The sequence below is a fragment of the Impatiens glandulifera genome, chromosome 4 (genome assembly GCF_907164915.1).
Source record: "Impatiens glandulifera chromosome 4, dImpGla2.1, whole genome shotgun sequence".
Taxonomy (NCBI): Eukaryota; Viridiplantae; Streptophyta; class Magnoliopsida; order Ericales; family Balsaminaceae; genus Impatiens; species Impatiens glandulifera.
Genome location: NC_061865.1, coordinates 12,969,044 through 12,984,183, shown reverse-complemented (window position 1 = coordinate 12,984,183; position 15,140 = coordinate 12,969,044). Strand labels below are relative to the sequence as shown.

General features: G+C 32.9%; 1 protein-coding gene and 2 long non-coding RNA genes across 4 annotated transcripts; all 3 read left to right on the top strand.

The window, feature by feature from the left end:
• The first annotated feature begins 423 nt into the window (after positions 1-423).
• LOC124934763 lies at positions 424-7,058 on the top strand. The gene is made up of 6 exons (XM_047475269.1): positions 424-897; positions 3,513-3,595; positions 5,748-6,155; positions 6,426-6,555; positions 6,833-6,836; positions 6,933-7,058. The coding sequence occupies exons 1-6, from the start codon at positions 563-565 to the stop codon at positions 7,056-7,058; spliced, it is 1,086 nt and encodes a 361-aa protein (XP_047331225.1). The 5' UTR covers positions 424-562.
• A 2,903-nt stretch (positions 7,059-9,961) lies between these two features.
• LOC124937030 lies at positions 9,962-11,468 on the top strand. The gene is made up of 3 exons (XR_007099209.1): positions 9,962-10,063; positions 10,131-10,262; positions 11,202-11,468. It is a non-coding gene; the product is annotated as an uncharacterized LOC124937030 (long non-coding RNA).
• Positions 11,469-11,679: 211 nt separating this feature from the next.
• On the top strand, positions 11,680-13,290 carry LOC124937031. Of its 2 annotated transcripts, XR_007099211.1 has the most exons (4): positions 11,680-11,851; positions 12,016-12,131; positions 12,567-12,622; positions 13,254-13,290. It is a non-coding gene; the product is annotated as an uncharacterized LOC124937031 (long non-coding RNA). The 2 variants fall into 2 exon arrangements; XR_007099210.1 differs by lacking the exon at positions 13,254-13,290 and having other exon boundaries at positions 12,567-12,657.
• Positions 13,291-15,140: the final 1,850 nt, after the last annotated feature.

Here is a 15,140-nt window from a genome sequence, read left to right as displayed (position 1 = left end):
ATTTAGGGTTTAAAGATGAACACAATGTAAATAATAACATAAATCGATCTAATCACCTGATATTAGAACGAGTTTTCGTCGTCGATATGTATAATGTGTTCGTTTAGGTTTAGGGTTCCGCCGCCGCCGTGCCACCGTGCCGTCAAGAGAAGAGAGGGAAGAGAGGGAAGAGAGAGAAAAAAATGACAAAATGAAAAAATTTAAGTATTTATATAAAAATAAATTCCCTTCGCGAAACGCAAAGTCCCTTCGCGTTACGCGAAAAATGTATTTTCGTTCAAAAAAAAATAAATGGTTACTAGAGCAATAAAAATTATCAGGTCACCACGGATGTAAATATATACTTCTTTAGGATCATTTTGTCCAATTTCCCTCCTCCCCTTGTCACCATGTTAATCCGATGTTTGTCTATGATTACCCTCGTCGTCTTACTCTTATCAATGGAAATCCCTTCTCTTCTATTCTTTTTCACTGTCTGAAGAACAACTACCCAAGCAAGAGGAGAAGAAGAAGATCTCAAAATCTCCCTCAAAACCTCCTAAACCCTAAGTCCCACCTCACAATGACGACCATTCAGTCTCCTCCACCGCCGGCCTCTTCCAATCGCAGACCCAATTGTCCTTCCTGCGCCAAACCTTCCCGCTTTTGCCTCTGCGTCCGAATTCAAAACCCCAATCTCCGTAACTCCACTGCCGTCACCATTCTTGAGCACACCCTCGAAAAGAAGCACCCTCTTAATTCCGCCAAAATCGCCACTTTAGGGCTACAAAACGTTGTCGTTGCCTCTGTCTCCGATGTTAACATCCACGCCACTTTTTCCATTCGTGTGATGATGGAAACTCAGAACCCACCCAAAAAAAGTTCAGATTTTGATGAATCTTCATTTACTTTAACATCGCCAAATACGGAGAGATGAAATCACCACCACTAGAGATTATCAATCATGAATTGACAGTTGATGCGCTGTCAAAAGGGTTTGTGGTGAAAAAGATTGACAGTGCGGGTTGTGAGGAGTTTGAAATAAATGTTCCTGTTGAGTTATGGAGCCTAAACTTATAATAAACTCTACATTGTTAATTAGAGTTTATTGGGTTTTCTTTTTTTTGGTTTGGGCTTGGGCCTGACCAAAGTTATTTAGGTTTATTACCTGAATGTTTACCCTATAAATATGTAATTATTAAGGGTTTACATGGTGGAGACAGAATTCTAGAGAGATAAAGTGTGAAGCAAAAACTATGTATTCCTTCTTCTTCTTCATAGTAAATTCGGTGGTGGCTGAAGTGGATGTAGCACAATTTGAGTGAACCACTATAAATCTGTGTGTTCTTGTGTTCTTATTTCTTGTGTTTTTAAAAATTGTTTTCAAGTAGGTCGGATTTAGGAGATACAAATCCTAACAACTGGTATCAGAGAAGCTAGGCTAGATCTGAGAATTGGAAACAATGACAAGTGAGAACAGTATAAGACATGGGATTGGAAGATTTGATGGGACAGATTATGCCTTCTAGAGAATGCAGATTGAAGATTATCTCTATGGAAAGAAATTTCATGTTCATTTGAGTGAGAAACCAGAGAAGATGGATGAAGCTGAATGAAAACTCCTTGATAGACAAGGTTTAGGAGTTGTCCGATTGACGCTAGCCAAGACAGTTGCTCACAATGTAGCAAAGGAGAAGACCACCATGGGTCTGATGAATGTTCTTTCTGATATGTATGAGAAACTATCTGCTAACAATAAGGTACACTTAATGAAAAGACTCTTTTACTTAAGAATGGTTGATGATACTTCTGTCACTACTCATTTGAATGAATTCAATACAATTGTGAATCAATTGTTATCTGTTGAGATTGATTTTGAGGATGAAGTTAGTGCCCTGATTTTGTTAGCATCTCTACCAAATACTTGGGAACCTATGATGGCAGCAATTAGTAATTTAGTTGGAAATGCTAAACTAAAATTGTTGAAGTTAGAGATCGTATTCTTGCTGAAGAGGTTCGTAAAATTGATTCTAGTGAAACATTCAAAGGTTCTGCTCTAAATGTGGAAAACAGGGGTAGACATAATGATAGAAATTTCAACCGAGGTAAGAGAAGGTCTATGTCAAGGAGCAGTAGGAGTCAGTCCAAGTCTGGACGGACATTTGAGTGCTGGAATTGTGGTAAACAAGGTCATTTAAAGAGGAACTGCAAAGCACCAAAGAAAAACGGTGATGATAAAAATGATGCAGCCAAAGTTGTTTTAGAATCTATCACTGATGCGTTACTTCTGTCTGTTGATAGCCCGATAGATTTATGGGTTTTGGAATCGGGAGCGTCTTTCCACACCACTACCCACAAAGAATTAATGGAGAATTATGTGGATGGAACTGTGGGAAAGTTTATCTCGCAGATGGTGAGTCACTGGATATTGTTGACATGGGAGACATCAAATTGAAGATGACAAATGGTTCTGTTTGGAAGATTAATAAGGTGAGACAGATTCCAGGTTTAATGCGCAATCTGATCTCTGTTACACAACTTGATGAAGAAGGTCACAATTTCAGTTGTGGAAATGGTGCATGGAAGGTGACTAAAGGAGCAATTGTTGTTGCTCGAGGTCATAAAACTGGAACGTTATACACGACTTCAACTTGTAGAGAAACAGTTGCTGCTGTAGTTGATGACTCGAAAAACAGTGAGCTGTTGCATTGCAAGTTGGGCCATATGAGCGAAAAAGGGATGAAAATTCTTTTGAAGAATGGACAGATTCCAGAACTTAAGTCTGTTGAACATCAGTTATGTAAAAACTGCATTCTTGGAAAACAGAAACGGGTGAGTTTCTTAAAAATTAGGAAGGAGCTCAAGAAAGAAAGGCTAGAGTTAGTACACACTGATGTGTGGGGACCTGCACCTATTTCTTCTATTGGCGGATCACAATACTACGTGACATTTATAGATGATTCGACAAGAAAGGTATGGGTAGATTTTATGAAGCACATGTCTGAAGTATTTGCTATTTTCAAGAAATGGAAGGCTTTGGTTGAAAATGAAACAAATCAAAAAGTTAAGTGTTTGAGATCCGACAACGGAGGTGAATATATCAATTCATATTTCAAAGAGTATTGTGTTGTGAATGGGATCAGTATGGTGAAAACTATTCCCCGAACGCCTCAAGAGAATGGAGTAGCTAAACGAATGAATCGAACATTGAACGAGCATACTAGAAGCATGAGATTGCATGCAGGGCTTCCTAAAACCTTCTGGGCAGAAGCTATTAATACTGCTGCCTATTTGATAAATAGGGGACCCTCTGTTCATCTTGAATTAAGAATTCCTGAAGAAGCTTGGAGCAATAAAAAGGTAAACCTTTCTTATTTGAAAGTGTTTGGTTGTTTATCATATGTTCATATTAATGAATGTGATAGGAACAAGCTTGATCCAAAGTCTAATAAATGTTTTTTCATTGGTTATGGTGATATCGAGTTTGGTTATCGTTTCTGGGGTAATCAAAATTGGAAGATCATTCGTAGCAGAAATGTTATCTTCAATGAACAGATTCTCTACAACGATTGTGTTGGGAAGACATCAGATGGTGATTCCAAGTTAGAAGAGACTGGTATAGTCGATTTGAGAGAATTTTCAGCTGAATATATACTGATTGTCGAAGAAGAACAATATGTTGTTGAAGATGAAATCGTTGAGAACGTGGCCCTAGAGGTAAATCATTAAACACTAGTTATACAGTTGAGAAGATCATCAAGGAATCGAAAACCAGTTGAGAGGTGGTCTCCATCTCTGAACTATATCTTGTTGACAGATAGAGGTGAACTTGAATGTTATGAGGAAGCAATACAATCTGATGAATCAATTAAGTGGGAGTCTGCTATGAAAGATGAGATGAATTCTTTGAAGTTGAATCAAACTTGGGAGCTCACTAAGCTACAAAAGGGAAAGAAAGCACTTCACAACAAATGGATCTTCTGGATTAAAGAAGAACATGATAAAACCATGAGGTACAAGACAAGGTTGGTTGTGAAAGGATTTCAACAGAAAGAAGGTATTGACTACAATGAAATCTTCTCTCCAATAGTTAAATTGATGACAATCAAAACTATTTTGAGTTTGGTTGTGAAAGAAGACCTTCATCTTCAACAAATGGATGTCAAAACTGCTTTTTTTCATGGTGATTTAGATGAAGAGATTTATATGCAACAACAAGAAGGATTTAAAATCAAAGGAAAAGATGAGCTTGTGTATAAGCTTCGGAAGAGTCTGTATGGTTTGAAACAAGCTCCAAGGCAATGGTACAAGAAGTTCGATAGCTTCATGAAAAGTAACAATTTTCTAAGGTGTGAAGCTGATCATTGTTGTTATATCAAGAGATTTGATAAATCGTACATTATTCTGCTCCTCTACGTTGATGACATGTTTATTGATGGAGCAAGCTTGTATGATATTAACAAGCTCAAGAAAAAGTTGTCTGAAAAGTTTGCAATGAAGGATTTAGGTGCTGCTAAACAAATCCTTGGGATGAGAATTTTCAGGGATAAAGAAGTTCTCAAGCTTTCACAAGAAGAATATGTGAAGAAAGTTCTAAGCAGGTTCAACTTGTATGATGCAAAACCAGTTACTACCCCCTTAACTAGTCACTTTAGACTATCTAAAGATCAGTCACCTTCAACAGAGGAGGAGAAAAATTACATGGCTACTGTTCCGTATGCCTCTGTCATTGGTTGCATTATGTATGCGATGGTTTTCACAAGACCAGACATAGCACATGCAGTGGGAGTTGTTAGCAGATTCATGAGCAACCCGGGTAGACAACATTGGGAAGCAGTAAAGTGGATACTACGATACTTAAGAGGAAGTACGGGTCTCGCTTTGTGTTTTCGAAAGTCTAATATGAGTTTGAAAGGATATGTTGATGCTGACAATGGTAGTGATGTTGATAGTAGGAAGAGCACAACAGGGTACATTTATACTCTGGGAGGTACTGCAATCAGTTGAGTTTCAAAATTACAGAAGATTATTGTTCTTTCTAGTTGTGAGGTAGAATATGTTGCTGTGACAGAAGCTGCTAAGGAAATGATGTGGTTATAACCCTTTTTGCGAGAATTGGGTCATGACTACGAGGGAAATGTGTTGCGATGTGACAGTCAGAGTGTCATTCATTTGGCAAAGAATCCTGTTTATTATGGCAGGACGAAGCATATACAAGTTCGTTATCATTTCCTCTGGTCAACTTTAGAAGATGGAGTATTAGCTCTTGAGAAGATTCCCGGGAGTGAGAATCCAGCTGATATGTTGACGAAAGCTGTGACAAATGAGAAACTGAAGTTGTGTGCAATTTCAGTTTGTCTTCTTCGTTAAGACACCGAATGGAAAGCCACTACCGATCGAGAGATGATGAAGTTAGTCTCCAAGTGAGAGATTGTTTAGTTATGGAGCCTATACTTATAATAAACTCTACATTGTTAATTAGAGTTTATTGGATTTTCTTTTTTTGGTTTTGGGCTTGGGCCTGACCAAAGTTATTTAGGTTTATTATCTGAATGTTTACCTTATAAATATGTAATTATTAATGGTTTACATGGTGGAGACAGAATTCTAGAGAGATAAAGTGTGAGGCAAAAACTCTGTATTCCTTCTTCTTCATCATAAATCTGTTGGTGATTGAAGTGGATGTCGCTCAATTTGAGTGAACCACTATAAATCTGTGTATAATTGTGTTCTTCTTTCTTGTGTTTTTACAGATTATTTTCAAGCAGGTCGAATTTGGGAGATACAAATCTTAACAGTTCCAGCAGGATCTATGCTTCTCTTCCCTAGTGAAAGAGCAGTTGGAATTCAGGAGAGGAGGAAGATTGATGGTCATAAAGAAGTAAAGAATTTGATCGTTCTTGATGGGACATGGGCAAAGGCAAAGAGGATGTACAAGGAGAATCCATGGCTGGATCTGTTGCCCCATTTGAAGTTGGAAATGGAGATGATGAGTTTGTACAGTGAAGTAAGGAGTCAGCCAAGGGATGGATGCTTGTCCACCATTGAAAGCATTGTATATGCTTTGAAAGGCTTGGGAGAAGAAACTGATCATGGGCTGGATGAACTATTACAGGGCTTTGGATCGATGGTTGAAGATCAAAGACGATGCAAGGATCAAAGAAGATCAATGACAGGTAAAATTAATTAACTTTTTATTTATTTCATTTGGACTAGATTAGTATATCATCTCACCAAATCCAACAACATTAATATATATGCCATTAAATTCATTATGTTTCGTGTTCTTCCTTCTTGAGCGCTCATAAGCATGTACGTGTGGCCGGCAATAACAATGTCTACTGTGGCACCATATAACAACGGTTCTATTGTGGTCATCATATTTTCCCCTTCACCATGATGAGCATAATTACTGTTATACCATGGAACATGAACACTACAACCAGCCAAGGCCTTTTCTTCATCCTATCCACTTTCAAGAGATCAGTCTTCACATGGTGTAACAACTAAGCATGATAACATGAACTTTGGCAACATGACTGAATATGATCAGCGTGACAAGTCTCACGGGAGAAGGTAACGTCGTACTCACAATGTTTGATGTGTTCAAGTGTTGTTTTAGTCCAACCGGACTGACCTAAATCACCAGCCACACAGCAAAAGTTAATGGGTATTTAGATGGAGGGTTTTAAAGTTGAATTAGGAACCTAATCCTCCACATCTATAGAAATAGATAGTTTCATGTTTCAATGGGCCGATTACAGTATAATGAATCTTTCCTTATTTGTAGAGTAGAGATAAGTGAATGAAGTGGTTTCTCCTTGAGCTACATTGGTGTAATTATTTGTCAAAGTTCGGTATTGAACTATAGATGAAGCTTGATGATGTTCACTCTTTGTTATCCAACTCACTTGGATGTGTGCTTCACCTGCCAATGAGATATGCACCTGCAGATTTTTGTAAAGAAATATGAGAGTGCCCCAACAACCAGAGAGATCGAGATGAGTAGTGAGATTCAGGAGCTTTCTGGGCTTAGGACGGACATAATCACCGTTGACAGTGGCCACATCAATCAATAGGAATTATGTAAACTATAGTTCCATTTAAAAAAAACATAATTTCTGGTTGGGTTGATGAGGAAAGAGGAAGGAAGGTTAGCGGGTTGGTTGACATCGATCCTTTTACATTGCAGAAAAGAACAACCTTCAGAAAGTGTGAGAGAGAGAGACAAATCACGGTTCGAATGTTCATGATATTCAGTTCATATCTTTCATCCTTGAGCAGTAAAGTGAATTATACAATTAGAACCGATCAAATGATTCACAAGCTAGTGGTGTAAATAATGTTTGAAACATGTATTGAGTCATTTATCTTTGAAGTCTTAATAAAAAATAAGTGAGTTAATAATTTTTGAAAAATGAATATTCATAATATTAGCCATAACTCCTATTGGTCCGAAATTTTTATATGTGTTATATCAACCTCTTATATACAAATTTGTGTAGGTCAACAATTTTTCAAATTCGAACTCTAAGAGTGTCTATCGAATGAGACAAACAAATATGACAGTTAAAACCTGATTTTAGTCATTTGATAGATTTCTGGGGAGCCAACTTAGAACTCATTTTAACACCAATTTTTGTGAAAAATTTAAAAGATCTAGATGACTCATATATCTATATTTTTGTGTTGAACTGTTTTGTCAATCTTAAGTCTATGTAGGGTATATAGAAACAATATACTAAGGTTCTTAAATCAAGAATATCTTAATTTTTTCTGTCATAATTTGGTAGAATTTTATGGTGAGTTGGATAGTGATCAAAACTGAATGACTTTTTAATACATCATAAAATAATTAAAATTCTAAAAATAAATATGTAAATCAATAAAAGTAGTGAGAGAATTATTATTAAGACTCAATTTTTTATTAATATAATTTATTTGTTTAATATTTATATTTTATTTTAATATATTTAATTTTAATTATATATATTATATTTATAAAATTAAATAATGTATAAATTAAATAAAAATGTAAATATATTTAGACACGTGATAATTTGATAATGTTAGTGTAAAGGTAGATAGTTTGAATTAGAAAATATGAAAGAGAGTGGAAAAGTTGGGTATAAATTATAAATATATCACTAGTAAAAAAAACTTCAATAACGACAACAAATGTCGACGAGAAGAAAAACCGTCAGTATAGCACACCATTGCCGACCAAAGCAATAATGGTAGGTATTTAATAACGACCACTTAAAAAACCATCAATATTTGCGGCTTAATAACGACCACTTAAAATGCTCTCGGTATTGTAATATCTATACCAATAATATTAAGCACTCGGTATACTTCCTTAGTTTTAAATAAAAGGTAATATAATTACATATATCATATATTTTCAAATTAATATACTCTATATCAATTTGTTGAAATATCATAAAATTTAAAATTATTTATTAAATTTTTAATACATATTTTTTAACTCAATATCTTATTTCACAATTTAAGTATCTTATTTACCTTATTATTATTCATTAAAAATATATATAAACTAGATTTATTCTTAAAAAATATATCTAAATGAGATTTATTCGTAAATAAATTAACAAGTATAATTGAACTTGTTTGATCGTTTTATTTTTAATGAAAATTAACTGCGTTAATAATTAATGTTAATTTTAGAAAAAAATTGATTTAGGAAAACAATTTTTTATTATATTCCACCCAAATCATATATATATATATATATATATATATATATATATATATATATATATATATATATATATATATATATATATATATATATATATATATATATATATATATTATATTTTTAGCAATTACGATTGAAATTGATATATTGTCTATCAATTTGGGGGCAACATTAATTATCCTCTTTTAATATATATTAATACAAGTTTTTATATATACTTGACTGTGTAAAATATATAAGTACAAAATAAACGTGAACTTACATATAATTTGAGAGTGAGATTGTCTGCGTTGCGAGGAATTACGGTAAAGTGATCTTAGTCTCCATACCGATTCCCTCCTTCTCGAGCTATGTTCTACCAAAATTATTGATTTATGCAGCTGCAAGATTCTGTATTCACGTCCAAGCTTGTATATCTCTGTTCAATGTATTGTATGGAAGAAGAGACTATAATTGTCATTGAAGATGGTAATTGATCGATTTGAAAGGGACACCGGTTCTTCAAACGACATGCCTGCAGAATGGGAACCTCATTCTCATTGTTGGATCGGTTGGTCTGTGAGTTCAATCCACACACACTTTATCTATATCTATCATATGTACTTCTATTTTATTCATCTAAATAAGATTTGCACTTTGTAGTTTGGTTAAATGGGAGAAGTTAAAGTCCAAACATGATTGATGTATAAACGGCAAGACAATACAAAAATATCATTTGAATTTATGAAGTTATTTTTATTTTACAGGACCACTACAACAAAACCTACTTTTGGTGACATATAATTGCCAACCCACAATAAGCGTGGGCAAAAGTCAGAAGAAAAAAAAGTTTTACCAACTTTTGAGTATCTATGGCAACCTTTATTATTTTATTTATATTTTTCAAAAAAACCATTCAAACAAAAATGAGATAACATTTTATTTTTAATTATTTGTTTATTTGTTCTATATTTTACTTGATTTTTTAATTTTAACTTTTTTTAACAATTAAAATTAAATTATATATTTATTTTTAACTCAAAGTTCAAATTTATTTATATTTTGAGTTAATTAAATATAATTTTATTATTAATATTAAATTAATTAAATAAAATAAATATTAGATGAAATACAATAAATAATTTGTTTAAATAAATAATAAAATAAATTAACTATTAAATAATTCAAGTTTATAGTAAATGTATTTATAATTAATATAATAAAATGAATTTAAACAAATAAACTTTATAATTTAATTTTAATATTGGCTAGTCGGCTTTATCTGAAGTTAGGTTAAATGGAGGTGGGAAGTTTTCTCTCTCTGGTGGCCGTTCTCCTCAATCGCACCATCTCCGACATTGCTCCATTAGTTGATGCTAGCAGGTAAATGAATCATACGATTCTCAAGCTTCCTTACCTTTTTCTTTCTTGATTTGGTATTCTAATCTAGCTAGAGGAGATTAGAGAGAGAAGAGGTCATTTCAGGAATTCAGGGGTAACGGCGAAGACGAAGAATGAACTACTTTCTTCTTGTTCATGGCGAGGGGAAGAAGATGATAAGTTTAAAAACGCAAAAATTAAGGTCTCTTTCAATCTCTCTATCTCTTTCTACATTATTAACGAATATGTTGCGGCAATATGTTGATTTAGGATGTTAATTGTTGTTAGAGTATATGCAATTGACAAATTTCTGATTACTTCAGTTTCCTCATTCTATAATTGCTGCAATTTCTTTTTGTTTAAGTCATGTTATACTTTTGCAAAAGTCGACCTAGATATTCATCAATTATAGTCCTCATCGCTGGTTTTATTTGTTTTTTCTACGTGTTGAATGATAGGTCTAATTTCCATCCTTAAGAGTAATAATAGTACAGTAGTTTAGAAGATATGGACAAATCCCAATGTCATCAGCTCCTGCTCTAGAAATTCAACTTAAAAGAAACAAAGGTTTTAGATGGCTAGAGATGACTAACCCATTTAGAAACTAGTTTTTTTCCAGAAAATTTGGAATTGTACCTCAATCCTAGTTAGAAATGCCAATTTTCTAGCTTTATTGGATTTTCTTCTTCACTTGGCAAAGAAATGTAGTTGTAATTGGAACATGATCCCATGTTTTTGAGAAGCACATACTTCTGTTTGGTAAAAATAGTGTAGTTGGATCACAAGTTTAATTTTTGTCTGGCTGAAAAACAAAATTTGAGTTGGATGAGATCAAATATAAGAAATGAGGATAACAAAATGGCTGTAGATGTCCTGAAAAACCTGCCTCCATTTGAAAACATTTTTTATTATAGGTTCCAGCGTAATTTCCAGGTCTCTCATTAATAATGCTCTACTATCGGTTCTTTCTTTTTCACCAACTGAAATGTGACTCAATGGAAGGTCCTCGGAAAATGAATTTCAGATCTTTTCAGTATCCTGTATTCAATATATAATACATAATCTTATAGATAAAAACAATTTTTGAGGATATGTGAAAATGAAGGAAATAAATAAAAGTTACTTGACATGATCTTGGCAGAAACTACTGGAATTATAATGAGAGAAGAAGAATGAATATCACAATCCTCTTCCAACAACAGCTACCATCATCATCTCGCTAGCACAACTTACAGCTCCCTCTCTTCCAACAACAGTAGTAGTACCCATTTCTCTCTTGCTTTATTTTATTAGCCATAATCTCTAATTAATTATTAATGATGATATTAAACAGACCCTTGTAGTAAACAAGAATAAAAGTTTCATAGATATATTAAAATCTGCAAAAATCTCCCCACGATGAATATGGTGATGAACAATAGTTTATCATCAAAGAAGAACCTTTTTCTAACCCCACAAGTAACTAAGTACATATTTTTTTATATGTTTTTATACACTTAATTAACATGTGATTTAACAGTGATTGTTGATACTAAACGAGATAAAAAGAGTTAGATAACCAAACATCCCAACAAAGATTCTGAGATTAATTATTTGTTTTATTGAAAGTGTGAATAACATCCCAACATGCAGTCTTGTTTGATTAACCATTTATTTATTTATTTTATCTTTGTTGATCTGTAAGAATTGTGACTGTTGTGCTTGGCAAGGGGACTGGTGCTGGTGATTTTTAGGTTGATGAAGTCATAGAAGCAGGTTTACCTGACCAGATTGAGCGGCCACTTAATTCAGGTCTGTGGCATCTAGTTAATCCACTGCCATTATTTTTCCCATTTTCTTGGTGGTGCTTCTCTTTTCATGAACATATTTTGAAAGGAGTGGTCAAAATGCATTTTGTTCTTTTTTTAATGTGCTCCATTTTCCACTCAATCAAAATTCCTCTTTGCTCAATGCAGGGGAAGAAAAATATGTATTTTTGTTTCAGGACTGAGCATAGGTTGCACTACCGCCAACCCTCTCCAGTTTCAGCTTCTTGTTGATCATATCATGGGGGCACTTAAGAGATGAAAAGGTTCTTAGTACTTTATGGTTCCATTTTAATTTAGATGTGCTCGATTTTGTTTTATGTGCCTTTCTTCCATTTAGCAGGAACAAAGTATTGCGGATTTTAATTTTTGTTTATGGAGGTGTGTTAAAGAAACAAATTGATTATTCTATTTTTGTTGTGTTAATAACTTGTGACGGGTACTCATCATTTGTGAACAAGGGACAAGAATTTCATCCTTTTCTGACCTAAAAATGTACCCACACCCAACATTATGTAGTACATATAGATAGCACTTTCATATTAGGACTTATAAGACAAACTCTGTGATCAATCATAAATAGTTACTAAGTCTTTTCTAATTATACCATTTGTCTTTAATTGGTTTATGGAAGTGAGTTAGAGAAATAACAACATGATTAATTGATATTCTATTTTTGTTGTATTAATAATTTGTGACAGGTACACATCATTTGTGAACAGGAACAAGAAATTCAATTTGATTTTCAGCTTGATGGGTAAGAACTTACCATGGTGGTATCTCCTTTTAGCCATTACAGTTCATCTCTCTTATTTGGTTTGATAGAACATTTGAGAATGTCTCTAGATCTCAAGAAACGAGTTCATCCTTTTTTAACCTAATAATGTATCCATTCCCAGGATCTATATAGTACTACAATAATTACATATAGATAGAACTTTCATATTAGAACTTATAAGATAACCTTTGTGACAGATTGTGATCAATCATATATAGTTACCTGGTTTTTCTAATGATACCATTTGTCTTTAACTGAATTTTAATTTATGTTTATGAAAGTGAGTTAAAGAAACAACAATATAATTAATTATTAATTGATTATTATATTTATGTTGTGTTAATAATTTATGACAAGTACTGATCATTTGTGAATTGGGAGATTTACTGTCAAATTTTTTAATCCTAATCTACTATAAGGAGGCACAGACAAAACCCAAGGGACACGTCTACTTCGGTGATAATCGTAATTAAGTTTTAAATATTACACTCCACTTGATCGTTCATGTGTTAATAATAACCTAACTTCAGCTTGAGGTCTATATGTGAATAATTATCACTTTATTACAAAAATACATTTAGTTCTTATTTTTCTGAAATCTCTATCTCAGGACAAACAATAGAAAGGGTTTCACAATAGCTGATTTAGTAAAGTGTCTTGAAATGATAAAGGTATTTTTGTTTGTTCATTTGTTAACTTCAAATGTATATCAATTTTGTTTGGATGTTACATTTGATTCCACTTGAATCTTTCTCTTACATTTCTTTTTCCTATTATTACTATTCAGGCTGTACATGAACGTTCTCCTCATCGAAAAAAATTGCAAAAAAATTGGATGCAGGTAAAAAGAAAACAAAATAGAGTTGTTTTTAGTTTATCTAGAATTTTTTATTGGAAAATTTCTTAATTATTAAGATTTATCTATCTAATTATGTGTGTGATTTTTAAATATAGAACTTTTTAAAACTGCGGTACAGGTTTAATAGTAATGCGGTACAGGTTTAATAGTAATGCGGTACAGGTTTAATAGTAATTATTATGGATCCACAACTTGGTGATAGCATAAACTCCACAACTTGGTGATAGCATTGATGATTGTTGTGCTGCTGCTGGAAATTATTCATTATTCTGAAATGTGTAATATGTTAATTAATGTTTTTTTATTTGACTATAATATGATTTTGTGAAATAATAATATTGAGAGAATTTATTTTTATTTTATTATTATTTAAAATGTCAATGAGTAGAAATGATCTCTTAAATGTAATTTTTAATAATTATATAATTTTTTAAAAAATTAAAAATTCAGAGAAAATTGATATTATTTTTTGAAAAAATCAAAAATTAAAAATAAAATAAAATTGTTTAAAATTAAATGGGTTTTTGGCGACGCTTAAATTAATGTTACCGACGCTTAAATAAGCGTTGTTATAACTTGCGCCGACCCTGCTTATGGCGACGCAAGAATAAGGGTCGGTGATATTTTTGGCGACGCTTTTAAGGGTTGGCAGAAGTCTTTTTAAGGGTCGCCAGAAGTCTTTTTTGTTGTAGTGGACGTCTGGATAACTGGAGAGACAATGCAATCAATGGTCAATGTGCATATGTGGAAGTTACATCGGCCATATCAAAGTTTGAGCTAGTGACTGTTTGTGCTAGTGTTGCACAGGTTAGTTGAAAGAGAAAATGGATTTGTATTTGCATATCCAATTCTTGATTTATTTTCGTATCCTTATTCATCGGTTGTTAAATATGGGAAAAATGTAAGGTTGATTGAAATGAGTTTGAATGATTCTTGGTTTCGTGATACAGGGCCAACAATATGTTTTATCTCTTCTCTTTGAGGCATTTGATGTGTTTATTATAGAATACTTTTTTTCAAACATTCATTGAACTACTGAAATTAAGTTATCTTAATCTTAGCTTGTTGTTAAAGAAACCAAATCCACAAGCGGTTTAGAGATTAATGTTGCTGGGATTGATTGGGAATTCAACATTTATGGGGGTAAGATGGGTCAATTTTATTTTAATTTTCACTTTTTTATTGTCTGTCTTTTAAAACCAGAATCTCTGTATTAGAGTTATAGGCCTAATATTTTTCTAAGAAGGTGAATTTTATAAAATAAAATAATTGTGAATGCAAATTGCTTTAATATTTGAAGGGTGTCTTCACATTCAAAAACTTCCCCATAAATTATCATATATATATATAACTCTAATAATCCAGATTTCCTATTCTGGAACATTAATACCTAGCTATTCGGCATATATAACAAGTATTGTTGTAGTAAATAAGGTAAAGATGGATCCTCAATGGAATGATCTTCCGAATGAGGTTAAAACTTGTGTTAAAAATTAGAATTAGTTAAAAATGTGTATAAAATGAAGTAGTACATTAGTGAATAAGATAAGAAAGATGTGATCTGGAATTTTATTTATCAATTTGTTTCTTGTTTAGTAAATATAATCGGCAAGGTTAAGGTTAAATAGGTGCTTCATC

Bases quoted from the DNA above. Each gene is read 5' to 3' on its own strand.
- LOC124934763 (XM_047475269.1), top strand. From the start codon at position 563: ATGACGACCATTCAGTCTCCTCCACCGCCGGCCTCTTCCAATCGCAGA. The intron at 898-3,512 runs GCCAAATACGGA...CATTCGTAGCAG, and splicing joins TCTTCATTTACTTTAACATC to AAATGTTATCTTCAATGAAC. The intron at 6,156-6,425 runs GTAAAATTAATT...CACTACAACCAG, and splicing joins TCAAAGAAGATCAATGACAG to CCAAGGCCTTTTCTTCATCC.